Source organism: Alnus glutinosa, chromosome 6 (assembly GCF_958979055.1).
Source record: "Alnus glutinosa chromosome 6, dhAlnGlut1.1, whole genome shotgun sequence".
Classification (NCBI taxonomy): domain Eukaryota; kingdom Viridiplantae; phylum Streptophyta; class Magnoliopsida; order Fagales; family Betulaceae; genus Alnus; species Alnus glutinosa.
This window is the reverse complement of record NC_084891.1, coordinates 8002775-8023229: the sequence shown is the minus strand read 5'-3', so window position 1 is coordinate 8023229 and position 20455 is coordinate 8002775. Positions and strand designations below refer to the sequence as shown.

Below are 20455 nucleotides of genomic sequence, written 5' to 3'. Positions count from 1 at the left end.
ATATATATATATATATATATATATATATATATATATATATATATATCCATTTTCCCCCCAAAAAATATTACAAAAATATGAGGACAACATTTGAAATTTACCATAAACACAAAATCAAATTAAGCACATCAATAATTATAAATCCAAAACAATAATAGATTATTTACTAATAAACGTTATTGTTATTAACAAAACAAAGTTACACAAAATATCTACAAATCTGAAGGCCGTCCTTCCTGGGGATCATGAGTTCCCGTACCAGGCGTGTACTCGCCAATAGGCGATTGCTGCGCAAGGGACGGTGTAGCAGGCGATGGTGTCCCAACGGGGGAGTGCTGGTTCAGCTGTCGTCCAATAGGCGACAACGGACCAATCGTTGTCACATTAACTGCAAGTAATGAAAACATTAAAAAATTAGAGTATATGCATATCAAGTCCATAACATTGACTAAAAATAAGCAGTTTATACAATATTAATCATAACTGCAGATGCACTATTAACAGACGACGTACCACCTTCGTTTGGAGGCACTACAAGAAATTCGTCCATTAGGGGCGACACTATTAGCGTCGAATAATAGTTGACGCTAATAATCGACTATTAGCGTCGACTTTTGACAGTCGACGCTAATAGTCGACTATCAGCGTTGACATCTTACACTATTAGCGTTGACTCCATAGTCGTTGCTAATTGTACAAAAAAACACACTATTAGCCTCAACTTTGTTGTTGACGCTAATGTGTCGATGCAAATAACCTGGTGGGAAATTTTGCCTTGCGCGGGTTGAAAAATAGCAACAACATTTTCGTATTAGCGTCGACTTTCGTCGACGCTAATAAAAAACTATTAGCGTCGACCCCATGTCGACGCTAATGAGGTAACAAAAAACAACTTCAGCGTCAACAAGCTATTGTCGACGCTGATAACCTATTATTAGCGTCGACATATAGATGTCGATGCTGATAATTGGTCATTAGCGTCAACCTTAGAGTTGACGCTGATAAATAAACTATGTTATTTTGGTAAAAAAAAAAAAAAAAACAATTAAGTGGTTGTTCTTGGCAAAAATAAATAAAATATTAAAAATTAGTATTAGTGTCGACAGCTACGTGTGGATGCTGATGGTATACTGATCAGCGTCGACTCTCAGATATTAAAATGACCTCTTTTGAACTTTTGGCGAAAATTTAGCGGGATCCATTGGCACTACTCATATATTTCGCACTTAAAGTCTAAAATTTTATCTCTTACTCGACACTCTCTTTGCCTAAATATCACGCCATTCTCTCTCTCTCCTTCTCTCTCTCTCTCCTGCGGTTCAGCGACCCAGCTTGACCACCACCAGGTAAGGTTGCACTCTCTCTCACGCTCTCATCCACTTTTACTTTCCTCTTGTTCAGATTCCTAGGGTTCTGATTTGGTTCACTGGTTGTTGTTAGGCGTATAGTATTTTAGCTAAAATAAAATACTATTTTACTGGAATAGTATCAGGGCCGAGTGGGGTTGAATATTGGAATGGAAGGTTCGTTTATTGCGTTCTGGGGTGAGAGATTTGAACCTGGTTAAGGATAATCTGGTGGTCAGGAACGCTTTTTGGGGTCGACGAAAATGGCTCCTTTAATGGGTTTCCCGTCACACCCAACAAGCTTTTTATGCAAGAGGTACTGATTCTCATGCCCCTTTTAGTGTTCACCTTTGGTGGTTGTGTTTCAAACGATTAGAGCTGAATATGGAGAAGGTTTTGAGACTTTTAGACCAGATGGGCCTCTAAAGGTTGATGTGGTAAGGATTTTGACTCATCTTATATGCGTGTTTCAATTGTTTTCTCATATATTTGTTGAATTTGGTTACCATGTTATGCTTATTGAAGCGGGATGAGGGTAGCGCATTGCAAGAAGGTTTTCTTAAGCGAATATGCTATGCAATGAAGCCAGATGAAGCATATGGTCTTGGTTTATTTGACTCTGTCAATTACATCCACTTGTTTAAAGAACCTACTGGAGAACTCGGTTGGAGTGGTTATGTGAAACGTTTTAAAATCTAGTTAAACTCTATTTCTTTTTTGACAATACATGGTTGGTCAAAATGGGGAAGGGATGATCTTTTGAAGGTGAAGAAAAAAAATTACTAGCTTTACCTGTGATTTTAGATTACAGATGCAGTCATTAATGCAGTTCATGTCCTAGATTATGAGGTCACAAATGCTAGGGTGTTTACATGTTTGCCTCTCCAGAATGGAGTTGTTTTTGAGTGGAAGTACTCCTGTAGATGACTTATGTGTTGGACATCCATTTTCACTTGATTGAATGTTCTCTGTTTTTATGTTCTTGGAGAATGCTAAGGGAAAAAACACTGAAAAATATTTCAGTATCCTAAGGAAAGGGATCCATTCTTGAGTAATGGAAAAAGCTTGATTTTGAGAGTGGCTAACAAAACATGTTTTGTTGCAAGTTATTAAGTTAGTCTAAATCTTCCTAAAGTAGAAGAAGACATGTGAATAAAGATATGTAAGTAAGTGTGTATATTTGTGCATGCATTTATTTGGATTGTTTAAAAGTCAAATTGAGGAATCTAATTATAAATTTTCTTCTCTTTCTGAAAGGTGGTGCTTTATTTTTTATTGATCATAACCAAGGGGATAAATAATGAATAACGGTAGACTTTGTTTCCTTCAGTTCTTAGAGTATCTTAATTTTTTCTTTGAGAATGTTATGAGTATTGTGATCTTTAAGATTTTTGAAATTTACTGATTTTATTGCATAACTGTTGGATGGAGTACACCTTTCAATTCGGAGTTCTTTTCTGCTGAGCAATTCAATTATCATTATTGGGTTTTGATTTCAGGAAGTTTTAGTTGTGTTGGTAGAAGACCATTTTCATCTTTGAGAATGTTTACTGGAAATACAAGCGTAGTTAAGCTTAGTGTCACCTTAAGTTCAACAAATACAAGTGTAGTTAAGCTTAGTGTCATCTATGCTTACTGGATAACGAACTAATACTAGTTCTGATTTGGAAGGAATTTTGCTACCTCTAATTTGTGGTTTGATGTTTGTGTGTTGACGTAACACGATCTAATTGTTTTTCCACTGAGCAGTTCCAAGATATAGATGGATGCATGCATTTTCCTATTTATATTTTCCTAAGTAGATCCTCATTTTCTTTATTTTTTCTCTTATTTTTCAGGTTGTCCTGTTGGAATCACAGAATAGGATTGGTGGTCGAGTTTATACTGACTACTCATTTGGTTTTCCTATTGACCTGGGTGCATCATGGGAAAGTAAACCTCTCATGAGAAATTCGAGTGTCATCTATTTATTAACTATAAAACTTATATATCATACATGATACCTTAGGTTGAATGGAGTTTGCAAGGAGAATCCCTTGGCATGATTGATTGGGAGACTAGGACTACCCTTATACCGTACTAATGAGGATAACTCTGTGCTGTATGATCATGATTTGGAAAGGTGAGTAGGTGGTACTTTGTTGCTTTTGATGTGCTAAAACTTCTCTTATTTCTGCCAACTTGCATGAGTTCCTTTCATTTCTAATTCCAAATTTCATCTTTTCAGCGTGTTTGTTATATGTAAAATGTAAAAAGTTTGAATTTGTTAAAAGGGATCCATTTGAAAATAGGGATTGGATCCTCTTAGCTATATTAAGACTTAAAAAAGAAGAAGACTATTTCCTAATGTTACTGTGGTTCTAGTCAGGTTTTATTGATACACTGAATTTTAATGAAAGACAAATAACTCATTCAAATGTACCGTTCGAGTGATTGTGGTAAAATTGTTGATACATTTTTTTTTTTTTTTTTTATCTTTTCCTTCATGTTTGTGGCTTCCATATCTTGTAGGTTCCCTCTCTCCAACTCTTGCTGAACTTAATGATTGTGCTTCTCGCAGGGTTTTCTTTTAAATTGCTTAAACTCTGGTAGTTGTATCATAATGATGGTTGAAAAGCCATAATATTGAAGTAAAGCTTTGTAAAATTTAGTTGATTATGTTATCACTGGTTAAAAGTTCCTAAGTATTATTTTATGTTATTGTGTTGTGTCTTCCTATAAAAATAGCAGTAATTTCACTTCATAAGATTTTCTCCATGTATGGATTGCATTGTAACATCGAGAGTTTAAGCTTCGTTTCTATTTTGTGACATTTCTTCCAGTAACTGGAATTTCTACACTCTGAAGTAATTTTTCTTTCAATCTCTAAATTTGGAGCTCTGAATGGATAATTGTTTTGATTTCATATTTTCTTTCTTCTTTGCGGCTATGCTCTCTTTGATATGGAAGGGAATCACGTGCCTCCAGAGTTAGTCACTAAAATTGGTGAAGTATTTGAGAGCATTTTGGAGGCAAGTGATCTTTTATTGTTAATTATTCGATTTTAGTTTCTTAGTTTTGTTCCTAGATAACATTGTCAAAGTCAAATGCAATTGCTGTAAATGCACTCAAATTGGATCTTGTGCTTCTAGTAATTGAGCTTCAAGTGGTATTTTGTCTAATGACGGACATTCATTTACTTGTTTTTTTTTTTTTTTTTTTCATGAATGCAGACAGATGAAATAAGACAGGAATTTGATGAAGATATGTCCATCCTGCGTGCTTTCTCAATTGTTTTTGAAAGGAGGCCAGAATTGAGGTTCAATCACATTAATTTCCATAATTGTTTCGTTTCTGCATTTCTTGACAGTGAAAAGATGATTTACTTAAATTGACCCTTGCATACAGGATAGAGGGCCTTACCCATAATGTGCTTCAGTGGTATTTGTGTAGAATGGAAGGCTGGTTTTTTCTGCGGATGCTGATACCATCTCAATAAAATGTTTTGGATCAGGCAAGTTTTATCCATCAGAAGTTTAGATATTGCATGGCTTCTTGAAATCTACATGGTGCATTAAAGGGGAATTTCATATTTTCAAGATGAATGGCAAAAGAAGTGTACAATGGCAGACAGTAGAATCTTAGGTTTGCATTGTGGTTTCTTATGTGGGAACTTGAAATGAGCAAGTACTGGTTGACAAGATTAAAGCTTTTAGAATGCGTGTTTTCTTTTCTTTGTGCCCAATCTTTCATTTTAGCCGGTGACAATGTAGCATAGAAATATTTGGTGGGAAACTGTTCTTGCATTTCATATGCAGAGTAACATCTATATGCTATTGAATTAATTAGATTATAAACCCAATGGAAATCATAGATATATTTTTCTTTAATTGTTCTACTACTTGTAGCCTATACAAATTGGGGTAACTTTGATTCAGCAGTCAAGTAGTCCTGTCTCCCATGAATGCCATAATCTGTCTTAACTTCCAAAGGAAATACTATGTTATAAATATTCAGAGCACAGATGTTAAAATAAACAATGACAGTTGCATTATGCATAAATTTTTGTATGAAGTTGATGTTGCTGTTAATGGATTTCAATGAGGCAGTCCTGGAAGCCTCTTGCCTAGCAAAGAATGTATAAATAGACAATACCTTTGTTATTAAAAAAAAAAATTGAATGCTTTGCTTTTGAGTATTACGATGAAGTTCATTTTTTTCCTGTCCAGGTCTCTTCATGCAAAAATTTACGGGCCTTTTATAGAATAACTTTGATGTAACACCTCTATGCATTTGTTTTATATCGAAATGTAAGCAGTATAATCAACTTAGACATTTTTCTGTTCATTTCAAATTCCAAATTTCATCTTTTCAGCCTGTTTGTAATATGTAAAAAGTTAGAATTGTATTAAGTTTCCCATCTATTTGTATGTTTTATCCTTTTCTTTCTTGTGTATAAATTACGAAATGAGTATAAATTACTAATGGCGTATTAAAAAAATATTTAATTTTTTTTTTAATTTTTTAGGGTATTAGCGTCGACTTAGTCGATGCTAATGGCCTATTAAATTTTTTATTTTTTATTTTTATTTTTAGGTCATTAGCGTCAACACAGTGGACACTAATGACCTATTAATTTTTATTTTTTTTTAAATTTTTTTTAGAGCATTAGCGTCGACTCAGTTGACGCTAATGACCTTTTTTTTTAAAATTTTTTTTTAGTGTATCAGCGTCCACAAAAAGTCGACGCTAATAATAGACTATTAGCGTCGACGTAGATGTCGACGCTAATAGTCTATCATTAGCGTCAACTCATGCCATATGTGGTATAAGTTTTAGGGTCGACCCCATACATCATTGTCGACGCTAAAAGTCTATTATTAGCATCGACCCTTCAGTCGACGCTAATGATAGGCTGAGTATTATCAGAGTCGGGCTTTTAGTGTCCACTTGGTGTTGACGCAAATAAGCAAATTTCTTGTAGTGAGGTGGAGACTGCTGAGCACCAGAGCTCGCATGTGATACTCCAATGGAGGTGAACACAGCCTCGAGGTGTGACATGTACTGCTCCAAGGCGTCATCCCTCTCGGTAAGAGCCTGTAGTAACGTTCTGCCCAACCTGCCGAACTCTCCCCGCGTATTCAGGCCTCCTCAATGCCTGTTCGTACGCGTCGTTCGGTGTCCAACGCACCGTGTCTTCTGACACACTCTGAGTAGCGGCATGATCACTCGATAAACTCTGTGTCATCCTCTCCTGTATGTCGTCAATATAAAATACACATGTAGTCAATATATACTTTATTACACGCATTACTTAGAAATATTAGTAAAATAACACAATTTGTAGCATACGCATAAGACTAGTGTACATTCGTTCGGGTGAGTCCCGTCCTTCCTAGTGTGCGTCTTCACGAATGACTCCGCTCGAGTGGGGGCCGTGCCAGAAGTAGTTGCCTGTCACCATCCAAATGAAATAAATAACAAACAGTAATATTAATTTAGTGTAAAAAAAACAATTAGATACAAATATTATAACATCTACATGTATTTGTTCATACCTCATTATGATTAAATCTGGCATAGCTTTTGGATCCCAAGCAATGGGGGCGGTCGTTCTGCTCTCGCATCCGCTTTATTCGTTCATAGGTCGCCTAGGCAGTGAACATTTTGTAATATTTAAGCATTGACACGCTTAAATGAGACATAAAATTAATTATATATATATATATTGAAAATACACATAATAGTAATACAATTAAAGACCTACATACCCTTTTTCGCTCAGTACACAAATCCCTCAGCAGGTGCTCCACATCTGTTTTGTCATACTTCTCAAAAACTTTGTCCGGCACTCTTGCATGTATACTTTTGGGCATGTCACTGTCTCGAATATGTAGCTCTTTTTTAAATGAATGCTTCCACGAACAGTGCCTACGTCCAATATCAGCCTACGCCTCATGTTGTGCCTTGTGCTAATCTACAGATACGGGGAGATAAAACTCCTTCTGCACATGCAATTTAAACATTAATTTTATAAGTTCAACAAAAACATAACCCTAAGTTTTTAAAAATAAATAAATAAATTAGTTTCAATACCAATGTGTATTGAAACATCTTTCATAAACATACCATCAGCGCGTCCCATATAGCCTTCTTAATCTGCTTATCTACCCTCGCCCATTTGTCCCGCATATGTATGTGGAACCCGTTCCTCACAAGCATTCCTGTAGCACACCTAAAATGATTACAGGCTCGTCCTACGGGCTATGTTGCAGCATTGTACTGCAACACAATCTTTTTCCCTCTCGGGAGCACCAAATTCCTCTCCGGGTCACTGATCACCTCATAGTAGATGCTCTCGTCTGGATTATACCCTAACCAAAGAAGATAAAATATTTAATTTAATATACTAAAATAATAAATTGTGTGAATACATGAAATATTATTATGTTCTAAAGTCATAATTTGTAAAGTTTGCTTTTTGGCTTCTTAGATTTTACATCAATGCAGTTTTGACTGCAGAAACTAGAGGAGCAACTTTGAAATATAAACCAAAAGATACTTTTATTACCTTATATTTTCTTTCTTTAGTTGATACTATTCTTAATTCCAAGTCCACTCCAAATTGTGAAAAACCAGTCTTAATCTATGTTCAATTTTTAATAGGATGAATGAGAATTTTGACACAATAGAAATGGAGAAAATACAGTAAGTTTTCGGTCTTATTGTGGTTGTTGTAGAGGCACCATAATGGCAAGAAGTTTTGATGATTTTCTATGATTTATCATGCAACAGAGATGGAATGTATGTTCGTGTTAATGGACACTTGAAGAGCTTTAAAGGTGTCAAGCAATTAGTTGCCTTCTCTGTCAGGTATTGTTATAAAAAAAATTTCGTATCTGATCAATTAGGTCATGTGTGAAAGGACGTTTATTCTCAAATGTTTGCTGTATATCTTGTTCTTGTTCTGTCTGGTAATGTGCTGCATAATCTTCGTCCCTTGGATCTAGCGACAGGTTATAACAGTTTGAGTCGGTTGATCCATTTAATCAAAAGCTATATATGCATTATCTACCGCTTGTATCTTTATATGTACTTACCAAAAAAAAAGCGTGTTTAAAGGGGAACAAGGAAAAAAACTGTTTGTATTCTATCTATATTACAAACCTTTGCAGAAACTGTTGTTATAGACTTGAAAAATGAAATATTCATTCTTTTCTTTTGGTCAGTGTGGGAAGTGGCGTCAGTAGAGAAGCAAGCATAAGGACTAAAAGTTTGGGAATTTGAGATGTAGCATTGTAGCTCAAAGTTAGTTTAGGGAACCTTTAGGGAAGCTATTGGAGGTTATTTTTTTTTGGGAGTTTTCGCTACATTTAGGGAAGAGAAGGGGGTTTAAGGAAGCTACTAGGAGTGTTTTTAGTGTTGAGATCAATCTCAATCATTTGTCTGACATTGCCAAGGAAGGAGTAAGGATGTTTTTTTTAAGTAAGTACCTAAGTTACCTTTAGAGTTAGCTTATTGCTTTTGAGGGTCTTCATGGCTTGGGGGCCTTCATAGGCATATATTTTTAAAAAACATGACAAGTGATATCGCCTGTAATTCAAGATAACTTAGGTAAAAATCTATTTACCGAACTGGGACTAAAAAGCCAGAGATATAGGCCTTCCCCACTCATCGATGAATCACAGAAATTAGAGCCATCTACCTACCATGTAGGTTTAGACAAGACCATTGCTTGAATTACATGTGATATTTTGTCATGACTACACATGGCTAGAAGGTCTTCATAGGCTTATGTTTTCTATTCATGTTTATAAACCCAATTGCTGACATAAATTTAGAGGGGATTATTTAAAAAACTTCTTGTGGCTAATGATGATAGCCTTGTGTTATTAAAAGTTTAAGTTTCTTTTAAAAGAAGTTCAATAGTCTTTGGGATCATATATATTTTTTCCTCAAATGAAATTTTGAAATATTGATTTCCACATAGATTTCATAGAAATCCAAAATTTTTATCTTCCCGGAGAAGTTAAACTGTCAATTCTTTAATGGATTTGAGGAATTTCACTTTATTCTTTGAATTTTAATGACAGTTGTTTAGCTTGATTTCTTTTTTAATTTTTGGTTAAGCTTTTGAAGGACACGTTTGGTGCTTTCTACTATGAACTTTCTTTTTTCTCATATAGACGAGAACATGGTTTTTGTAATTTGACTAACATATGATTCACAACTTGATGAGATTAGTTGAGATGAATCTAAGTTTGAAAAATTGATCAGCTTCAACGTAATATACTTCTCTCTAGTATGTGCAATTTTTTTTTTTTTGGAAGTAGATAGATTAACCATCTCATGAATTTTGTTGTCTTTCAGGCCTGTGACAAACTTTGATGAGGGTTCCTTCCATTTTATCGATTGCATACATAACCACTTGCAATCTAAATCACAGGTACTGGCAGTTATGCTCTAATTGATGCCACTTGTGGTTGTATGCATCATGCACTTGCTCATACATTATTCTTTATTGGTGATTCAGTTGTTTCACTATCCATAAAAGGTGATAGGAATAGTTACTTCACTCTATCCCCTTAATTTTATAGAATGTGTGATTTTGAGTCTTAACCTGAAATAGACTCAAATAAAATTAGTATTTTTTTTTGGCAAAGAAGAGGAACATGAGAGGTTGCTGTCCTAACTTCACGATGCTCTCTATTAGGCTAGCAGCTGGAGGATGTTTAAGAAGGCTTGTTCATGAGTATTTTGTCCGATTAAGTCAAATCATGTTCATAACAATAGCTCCAAACAAGAGAAAAGAGTGAGTTTCATCGGGACTAATTTTTAAAGATGGAGTAGGGTTAAGAATTATCCTGCTCTAATTTAAGATTGGGTTAGCAGTGAAATGCTGAATATTTGAGGCCAATAGTATTCACATTACAGAAACTGGGAGAAGTGATAGTTTGGGAAGGGGTGCTCATGAGTTTCAATTTTAAAATTGCAAAGGGGGCAAGTGATCACATCCTTATCCGAGAAGGGAATGAAGCTGGTTAACTTGGATATGACAGGATGAATTTTCCATGAGATTTTTCACATAAATAGCTTCAGTTTGTCTTGGATTTTGGCTATCTAGAAGGCTTTCCAATAATTGTTCTCCAAGGGGCTATGGGAAGCAAATAAATTTTGTTAATCTAACTTGTAGGCAAATTTAACTGTAAAGGTATTTTTTTCTTCTTCGGAAATCAGATTAGAGTGTCTTTAGAAAAGTGAATGTTGAGGATGCTTTTGGTTGATTCTCTATTGAAATGTTGCCTGATTTTTTCTTTGTCCCACTGTCTTGGATTAGATTTTATTAAGTCTACTACCTGAAAAGATTGAAAAACAAGTATAGAAAACAGTTTACTGCTCGATGACATTAACATTGTACATAGGTCCTTATATACAAAGGTCTTGCCTGATAAACAAGGAAAGTAAATAACTTGATTACAGAGAAAATTTGATTGACATTATTGTCTTCTATACAAGTTGAGTATATATTTCCTTAAGAATCAAATTCGTGATGGTCACGGCTTTCTGCTCCTGGACTTTTCTTTAGCTGCATATGGAGGAGTTATGACAGCCTTTGATTTTCCTTTTCTGCATGGGAGCAGCAGCTGCGCAATCTTGAGCTGTGATCTGCATGCACATCATGAGCTTGTGTTTCCTTTTTGGCTTGTGAAACAGCTAGGCAATCATAGATTGATATATCATAATATGTGATTGCATGATTGTTGGGATGCGGCTGGATTACCATGTTGGCTTGCACACACGTGGCTGTGTCTCCTGGCTTGGACTCTCCTTCACTGCCACGTTGAGGTATTGTGGCAGCATCTCCTGGCTTGGCTTGTGACTCAGTAATGCTGAGTTGTCTAGGAGTAGAGTCTACACTAACACTACCCAGTGGATGGTCTTTTAGGTTGTCTTCTTTCTTGGGTCTAGGTTTGAGATCTTTGGGATCCAAGAGTCATCTCAAAAATTAGCAGATATACCATTACTAATCATGTATTAACAACTTTTTGGCAAAAGATTCTTGGTTTTTTGATTGCCCATTCAAATCCATGATGCACTTCTAGTCAATTGGGTTTTTGTAAAATGGGCGTTCTTGTGGTATTTTCCTTCTACCGCTTAGATGCATATGTGATTAGAGGTTTGTTGGCTTTTCCATGCCAATTAATTTTTCAATTTGTGCCTTGTTGATATTGTATCACTCGAGAAAGTTAGTCCTATATTAGGAAGATGAATTGCTCACATTAAGTAGGTAGATTATAAATGTATTCATAGGTGCTAAGTCCATATTATATGAAATTGAGTTTTATAAGTAATTCTAGGGAGCTCCAATTACTTGACTAGTTTTTTTTAGTTACTTGACTAGTTTTTTTAGTTATAAATGGTATTAAAACAACCTAGTAATAGCATGTGGCACTAAAGCATTGCATGAAATTGCCTTTGACGAGGATGTTAGGGATTTGAATGTGGGAGATTGTATCATCCTAGAAAGTTAGTCCTGCAGTGAGAATATGAATTACTCACATTGAGTGGATGGATTATAAAGGTGTTAATGAATGTTAAGTCTCACATTTGTTCCTTTGAGGATGAGCTTTAAAAGTGATTATAGAGAGCTCCAATTGCAACTTGACTAATCTTTTTGGAGTGATAACATAAATGTGACTAGCATTTTTCCTGAGTAGTTAAAGGTATTGTGCGTTCTTTTGATTGGAAGGCTGCTTGTTTCCTTTAGAGTATAGATAGAATGCTAGGCTTTTGGGGTATAATTTGCTCTTATCTTTGCTGAATTCTCTCCAAAAGTTCTCATCATAGCATTTGAGGAGCTATGAAGAGATTTGAAGGAGTTAAGCGGACATTTGATAAATGGGAAGAACGGTTGCAATTGATTTGATTAGAGTTCGCTTGGTTTGGGGTTGGAGTTTGGCGTTCCATCCAACTATTTTTTTTTTTGTGGACCTTCTCCTTGAATATACACGCAAAATTTATATAGAGCTCTGTTGTTTAGAGTCTAACCATTAGTTCAAAAGCTCTAGGATTGTTGGATACGGATTTGGTTAAACCGTTAGAGTATTCCCAATGAGCTCTTCAAAATTTCTCTAAATTTAAGTCTAGCAATATACTTTTATTGATTTAGCTAACCACTTTTTAAAATCACTAAACATCAAACTTTCTAAATATTTTTCTACTTTAATTAAATATTCTATTTTATTGATGAAACCAACTTTTAAGCTCTCTGCATTAAAAATTTACCTTGGCTAAGAGGAAAGAAGTATGAAAGAGAAAGAACATTAAAAAATAAATAACTTTTAACTTTTTGGCTCTTTATATTTGAAGAGCATGAAAGCATGGAGTTAAATTTAAACTTGAGTACAGAGTTTGTTAAATGTCATGTTTTGTTTTAAAATTTTAGAGAAAAGCCAAAAGTAAAGAGCTTCATGTGAATGCTCTTAACCCCTATGATTATAACATTTTACTACATTTTTGAATTCGATGTTCACCACGGCCCTCTCTATTGGCCTAACTTGATGATAGCTTTCATTGTTGGCGGCTTTATTTACCTATCAGTATTCAATGACTTAATACTATGCCTATACATAATATCAAGATATTTTAATCTAGCCTATAGGTTGCCTTCTCCATGGCTTGAACCCGTGACGTAATGCCTTCTTTGATACCAATTGTTAAGGGTCAAACCATTCATCCAGAAGCCCTAAACATTATTGGATATTGATTTGGTTAAACCCTTAACCCTTACAATCATAACATTTTACTTGGAATTTGGGTATTTGTATGGTAAAATGAATATTTGAAGTGGCTTCAACTTGGGGCACACCAAAATTGAGGGAGTGATTAGTGTAATACTATAGATATTCATTCATTCTCTTAAAGATATATGTATGATGTATATATGTTGTGTTTCTTTATTTATTGTGTATATTGTGTTTTGGCTGAAGTTGCAAGCCCCGACCCAGCCTCAGTCGGGGGATATATCCTTGAGCATTCCTGTGAAGAATGAATCAAGTGAATCAAGTGGATATCAGACAGCCCCATCTAGTCAAGTATGATATGACTTGCAGATCTTTTTTAACGTTTTTTTTTTTTTTTTTTTTTTTTTTTTTTTTTTTTTTCTCTATGTGTATTGTTTGGAATAAGATTTTAATTTTCTATTATGTAGTTATCTGGGCAATTTAGCAGTGATGGGCTCAAGAGCTGTGATCAATTGGTCCTTGACTATCTGCAGCAGCCTTCAAGCATGTGAGTGATCAAAATATGCAGCTTTTTTTCTATCCTATTTTTCTCTGCTTCTGTTGCCTGATTTTACATAAGATGGCTTAGTGCAGTACTATATCTCTTCCAGGCAAAGTGGTTTCGCCTATTCGAAATATACTTGTTTGCTATGGGGTTTTATGATTTATCTCACTTTGCATTATAACGTTAGTATATTAGCTCTTTTTTTTTTTTTTTTTTGGGAAAAAGATTTTCTCCCTGCAGCTAGCACATATATATTTTTTTTTAATGAGTAATGTTATACACCAACCCCACATCTCTCTCCCATCTTCCTAAAGTCTATGTGGCATGATTTTAACCTCTTGTTCTACTAGAGTCACTTTTGTACTCGTGTAACTTTTATGTTTACCTATAATGTTTGATTCTCATTATTCTCCTTTGAGTAATGCTACTCTTCACATTCCTTTATCATATATGATGTATTTTAAGTGGTTAACATAAAAAGTCACTTAAAACACGTTACAGAAACCGGTGTGAAAGGAATGTAATAAATATGTTACTTTTTCTGAGTTATACCTTATTGCCAATTATGCTTGAAGTTTTTTGTTGTTGAATGTAGTGGACAGGAAAAGGGGATACACAGGGATGAACTTTCACGGCAGCTAAAACTTCCTGTGGATAAGATTATGTAATCTCTCTCCCCCTCTTACATTCAGTATGTGTCACTTATTGGATGAATATATATGTAACACACAAATATATATATTTCTGTTGTTTTCTATTCCAGGGAATCAATTAGGGCTCTTGAGGAGGAGGGTTTGATATACTCCACTATTGATGAGTTTCACTACAAGTCAACTGCATGTGGTTGATATTCTTGAGGTTTGAACTTGCGCTAGGGTTGGGTGTGAACGCCGTTGCTGTTTTATTTTTCTAGTCTTGTCTGGTCTGGAGTGTGTACATATCTAATTAATTAGATGCTTTTATTGGGTGTTCTTTCCAATGATCATCCCATTCTCAGTTCTGACACCCATTGCAAATTGAAACTTCTCTTACTGCTAGTCTTATTTAATTTTTTTTGGGGTTGGCAGCATTTTTCGTAATTAAATGGGTCTTGTGTCAATATTAACTCTTAACGGGTTGAACCGTGAGTCCATCTAACACGAATTGTTAGCCTAGTTCAACCTCAATTTCAGGTACTCGTTCAGTGTTTCGTAAACGTATTTAAATTTAATAACTTTGTTAGGGATAAAATTAACCCTAGAGACACGTGGATTCAGAAACATCTCGGAGTTATGCCTCTGACATTTATTCCGACCAGCAAAGAAAAGATTGTCTAGGTATAAATACATCTCGGAGATATAACGACGTCTCAGTGTAAATACATCTCGGAGGTATAACGACGTCTCGGTCTTAACATTCCAGGTTACGGTATATAAAACATCCCGAGATCTCCTAGTTTGAATGGAGCAAACATATCTCGGGTATTTGGGTCTCGGAGTAATAGCGCCTCGGAGGTGACATCAAGTCGGTATAGTAACGTCTCGGAATAATAACGTCTCGGCCTTTCACAACCCTGTTATGGTGCGGCGATATCCCGAGATCTCCAAGGCGGAGCGAACATATCTCGGATATCATCACCTCGGAGTTTGGTTGAAAGTTTGCCGCAGATATCTCAGAATACGATAAGGATGGAATTCCATAAGATCAGGGAAAAAACCGCAATTCCATGATTAATGGGATAAGGTAGTTATTTATCTGAAATCAAATTTAAAGAGATACAAGCGCAATCAAACTGCGGATTCTACAATCTCATTCAAATTCTCTGAAGATAAGATTCAACTAAGCTAGGAGTCAAACTCCTAATCCAACTAGGCGTCAAGAATTCTAGTAAGGTAGCAAGTCTGGTAAGACCACAAGCCCGGCCTATAAATAAAGACCACTGCACTAGGTATGAGATCACGCATTCTCTGAGTTCTTGAGATTGAGATATTCTTCAGAAAATTGATTTGAATTGACTTAGGCATCGGAGTGGGCGTAGTCGGCACCCCCGACGAGTTGTTTGTTACTTTTGCAGGATTGGAGTGGTTGATCAGGATCCAGTAGCGAATCACCAGGCGACACGTCACCATACCGAAAACTGTACCAACAGTTTGGCGCCGTCTGTGGGAACGATAAATTGTTCTTACGAAAAACAAATCCGCGATGGTGACTACGAGACGTTCCAAGTCGATTCAAAATGATGCACCGCCTACCAGCCGAGACGATGTTCGTGGAGAAGCAGAGTCTGCAGGACCAGAGGCCCGGATAACCCAACTGAGTCAACAGTTGGCCCAGGCTCAGAAGAATGTGGAGGACTTGCTGGCTCAGAATGCTGTGCTCCTGGCCGCTCAAACTCCGCCGCCATTCAATCATGATGCAGTCGATGGGACAAACCCTGAGGGAAATCCCGAAGGGTCAGGAGAGAAAGAAGGGCCGCGGAACGAAGATCATGGAGAGCCCATCAACTCGGTTCCACCGACGGAAGCAGAAAGGAGGTTGCAGAAGATGGTTCAGGACTTGGGCGCCAAATATGACGTGCTATCAAAGACGATTGATCAGAAGCGTGGTGGGAAGGAGTCTCTCGTAGACAACCTCTTTCAGCACAAGGAGTCGATATTCACCGAAGAAGTATCCAACTTCGATCTACCTGTAAGATTCAAGGTACCTGATATCCCTGTTTTTTCGGGCGGTGAAGATCCGGTGGAGCACTTGGACAATTTCCGATCCCATGTCTCCTTGCACAAGACACCAGATTCTGTGGCATGCCGAGCTTTTCCTCTCACCTTGTCAGGAAAGGCCCGAGACTGGCTCAGGAATCTCACACCAAGGTCGATTGATTGTTTCGATACCCTTGGAAGGAAATTCCTGGCCCAGTTCGTATCCGGGAGAGCTAGAAGAAAATCCCGAGGATACCTACTCTCTGTGCAGTAGGGGCCAAACGAGTCTCTAAAAGACTATCTATGGAGATTCAACCAGGAGAAGCTGGACACAGAGAGTGCGCCAGATGATTTCATCTATGGAGCAATCTTCCAAGGCTTGAAGAAGGATGGGCCTCTGATGGCAGAACTGGCGTTGAAACCACCGAAAGACCTTCATACCTTTATGGTAAAGATGGACAGGTACATCAATCAAGAAGAAACGCTCCGAGCCCTTCTCGATAACTCCCAGCAACAACAGCCATCCACCGAGAAGCCTAAGAAGAAGAAGAATCCTGAGCCTGTACAGGATACCGGTCCCGGAGAATACAAGAAGGTGAAAAAGAATTTTGGAGATTACAAGTGGATTAGTTTTGCTCGATTGACTTTCAATGTGTACTATGGAACCTTCGAGAGTGACCTTCGAGCGTGCTTCAGATTAGGCGGAAAAAATGACCAAGGCATTAATTTTTAAAACCAAGTAGTGTTTCACAAGGTGTATTTGTAATTGGAAATGGAGTATCATGGGCCTTTGCGTTCTTTAATTGCACAATTAAGGTTAGTTTTGTATTTTTAATTCCATTTTATATTACAACACACGTCTGAATTCTAGAAGGGCAATTTTGGTATATCACACAATGTGAACAGGGGTAAAATGGGTAAGATTAGGTTAGATTGGTCAGTTTTCCATCCAAGAAGATAGACTCTCCTAACGAAGTGTTTATATCATATCAATTTGATAGTTTGGGGAACCATATCATGTGAGTTGTCAGTTCATGGTGCTTGAAAAAAATCAGTTCTTTGGACACTTGCTTTCACTTAATTATCACATTACCTACATCCAAGCAATAAAGCATTAATAAGTTTTGTGAGGATTTAATAGTCACATGTTAGCAGTTAAAGTATTTAACTATAGTCTCTATATATAACCTGCTTAAAATATCACGTACATTACAATGTGATTAACTTTAAGAAGAAGAAGAATATGGCTTGGGGTGGACCCTAGTTCTCAACCCCTTGCTCTTTCTTTTCTTTTCTTTTTTTTCTTTTTTTTTTTTTATTTTTATTTTTTTATTTTTATTTTTTTTTATGGAAAACCCCTTGCTCCTTCTATTCAAATAAGCAGGATGCGTTATTTGTACGTACTGTCCTGGCCTATTATATTCCACATGTCAAATGAACTATTTTTTTCTTTTTTCTTTTTTTCCTTCTTAGACCATGCATGGTCCATCTTGATAAAAAAGTTTCATTAATTATAGACACATAAAAATATTTCCTCTATGATTTATGATGCGGATCTCCGTTGTTTTTTCTTTTGACAGATTCATGGAGACTATGGAGTGGACCGGAAACTCTAATTGAAATATAATATATATGTCACCTAACAGCTGCCTTCTATAATGGCCACTTGCTCACCAAACGGTGTATATTGACTATCAATAACTACAATTTATTTATATAATATTTTATTATTTTTTTTTTTTAAAAAAAAAATTTATATGTTTATAGGAGCTAGGTCACGTGGGTTCGATGAATCAGAGTATGCACATGATTGCACAGTCTTTTCTATCTGTCTATAAAACCTGTTCAATTTGAATTAGGTAGTCCACTCTTGTCCGGATGTGAATTGTACAATTAATAGCTAGGTGGTCCTCTTTTGTGCAGCCTTTTTTTTTTTTTTTTTTTTTTTTTTTTTTTAAGGCCTATTCTCGTACATGTCTTGTCGAATTAATATTTTTTTTTTGTTATTTTTGTTTTTTGAGGTGCGAATTAATATTTTGTTATTCTAAGCATGGAGGGACCATGTCTATTCATATTCAACGAGGTGGTTAAATTTTACTGCATTAATAATACCATATAGGGTACGGTCCTAGGTAAAAATGAAAATTAAAAGCTTAAAGGCGTGTGTGGTACACATAATGATTATTTTAACAGAATAGGTATTCATATTTTTTTAGTTTGGTTATAATATTTGAATAAAATATTGAATATTATGTATTACTTTATTTGGTACAATGTTATACGCCGGTTAGAAGCGTATACGCAGATGCGATTCTGTACAATATCTGCAATTGCAAAATGCGGATAAATGCGAATATTGCTTTGAGATATTCGCACCTGCAACATGGTTTTACTAACCGCTATTCGCATATTAAGTAATAGGCCTATTTTAGTCTTTTGGGTCTTATTTGAGTATCTGTTAGGACATATTTTAAACCATTTTAAAAATAGTTTAGGTTGATTTTTAGTGTTTTGAGCTTGTTTTAATTTTTTTTTTAAAGTCCTAATCTTTTGAAAGTATATTGATTTCACATTAATTTTATTTTTTTGCTCAAATATTACATGTGAAAGCAACACAGCCAACCAAACCAATGTAAACGTAACATATACTTAATCCAAAACAACATTATTTTAGTATTAAACAACAAAATAATGTCGTTTTGGTGAGTTTATTAAATATAATATATATTATCTATAAAGGGCATGTGGATAATCGCATCCGCATACCCTAAAACTGCTATCCGCATATGCAAATAGAGATTTTTGCTAACAGTGGTAAAACATCTGTCTGCATTTACACTCCTAATGTTCGTGAATGAAATCATATTATGTGGTACATCTCTCATCCATCTTTTGTTTAAATCAACTATTTGATTCGTAGGACCTATAGATCCAATAGTTGATTTTAAAAAAAGATGAATTGAGATAGATAAGAGATGTACTGCAGAATATGAAATAACATTTATCTTTTTTTAAAACACCCTTATAATACAATTCTCATTTACATTTTTAAGAACATTTTCTTTTAATTTTTTTAAAACATAAATAGTTATGGTATAACTTCTTTTTTTTTTTGTTCGTTCTTCTAATTCATGCTTGAAGATTTTTAACAAAAAATGTGGTGTTTGTTTTGTTAGTATTTTGGCCTTATTCTGTGTTTGGACAAAATCACTTATGTGTAAAGATGCTGTAAACAGGGATTCCACTTTCAGAGTGATGTCAAGATTAGAAGAAAATTCAAGTTCCCTGTCAGCCGTCCGGACAATGTGTCATCCCGTCCGGACGCCAGACAGTCCAGTATCATCCGTCCGGACGACGTGCTTTTCCGTCCGGACACTTCACTGTATCGAGAAGTTTCTGTTCCAGTTTCTGTGGTATTATTGGTCATACTCGTTCAAATTGTTTTCAAATTAGGTCTCAGAAACCTTGGAAGAAAACCCTGATCCCTAGAAAAGATGAACCAGGTTTGGAAGAACAAGTTAGAATGTTGAGTGATCAAGTGAAACTCATTAGCGAGAAGTTAGCATCCCTCACCCCTAATGAGCAAAGATCTGTCCTGGTTAACAATCAAAAACCTTCCAAACAAGTCTGGGTTAAAAAGGAAGATAATCTGTGTTTAGTCTTTCATACTGCACTAAAAATTCTTGATTCTTGTTTGTGGTATTTGGATAGTGGTTGTTCTAAGCACATGACATGTGATAAGACTCTACTCAAAGAAGTTCAGATGGGCAAAGGCGGGAGAATCACCTATGGAGATGGGAGCCAATCCAAAGTCATCGGTAAAGGGATCATTGACATTCCAAGCCTCGGAACATCTCAAGAAGCCTTGTATGTTGAAGGGCTCAAGGCCAATCTCCTCAGTATCAGCCAGTTCTGTGATAATGACTTGGTGGTACAATTCTCCAAGAAGGAATGCAATATATTTGACAGCAATGGCAGATGGCTCATGGGAGGAGAAAGAACTGCTGACAATTGCTACGGCCTTGCTGGGTTGACTGCAGACCCCCAGATCTTCTGCAACAAAGCAACCATAGATGACAGTGAGCTATGGCATCAGAGGTTAGGACATCTCAATTTCTCCGATATGTTGAAAATTGCTAGCAAAGATGTTGTTAAAGGCCTGCCCAA

General features: G+C 36.0%; 1 protein-coding gene and 1 long non-coding RNA gene across 5 annotated transcripts; both read left to right on the top strand.

Moving 5' to 3' along the window:
• Window positions 1-1219: 1219 nt before the first annotated feature.
• On the top strand, window positions 1220-4360 carry LOC133871307 (uncharacterized). 2 transcript variants are annotated; one of them, XR_009900844.1, is made up of 4 exons: window positions 1220-1346; window positions 1441-1783; window positions 3185-3468; window positions 4296-4360. It is a non-coding gene; the product is annotated as an uncharacterized LOC133871307 (long non-coding RNA). The 2 variants fall into 2 exon arrangements; XR_009900843.1 differs by having other exon boundaries at window positions 1228-1351.
• A 193-nt stretch (window positions 4361-4553) lies between these two features.
• On the top strand, window positions 4554-18174 carry LOC133871305 (replication protein A 32 kDa subunit A-like). 3 transcript variants are annotated; one of them, XM_062308724.1, is made up of 10 exons: window positions 4554-4644; window positions 4734-4839; window positions 7992-8033; window positions 8121-8198; window positions 9696-9771; window positions 13316-13420; window positions 13537-13616; window positions 14209-14277; window positions 14377-14471; window positions 17869-18174. In XM_062308724.1, exons 2-9 carry the CDS (start codon window positions 4826-4828, stop codon window positions 14459-14461), a joined length of 549 nt encoding a protein of 182 aa, XP_062164708.1. In that variant the 5' UTR covers window positions 4554-4644; window positions 4734-4825; the 3' UTR covers window positions 14462-14471; window positions 17869-18174. The 3 variants fall into 3 exon arrangements, with proteins under 3 accessions (XP_062164708.1, XP_062164709.1, XP_062164707.1); XM_062308723.1 differs by lacking the exon at window positions 17869-18174 and having other exon boundaries at window positions 4609-4644; window positions 4739-4839; window positions 14377-14622; XM_062308725.1 differs by lacking the exons at window positions 7992-8033; window positions 17869-18174 and having other exon boundaries at window positions 14377-14622.
• Window positions 18175-20455: the final 2281 nt, after the last annotated feature.

Bases quoted from the DNA above. Each gene is read 5' to 3' on its own strand.
- LOC133871305 (XM_062308724.1), top strand. The intron at 13,421-13,536 runs GTATGATATGAC...TCTATTATGTAG, and splicing joins AGACAGCCCCATCTAGTCAA to TTATCTGGGCAATTTAGCAG. The intron at 13,617-14,208 runs GTGAGTGATCAA...TGTTGAATGTAG, and splicing joins CTGCAGCAGCCTTCAAGCAT to TGGACAGGAAAAGGGGATAC.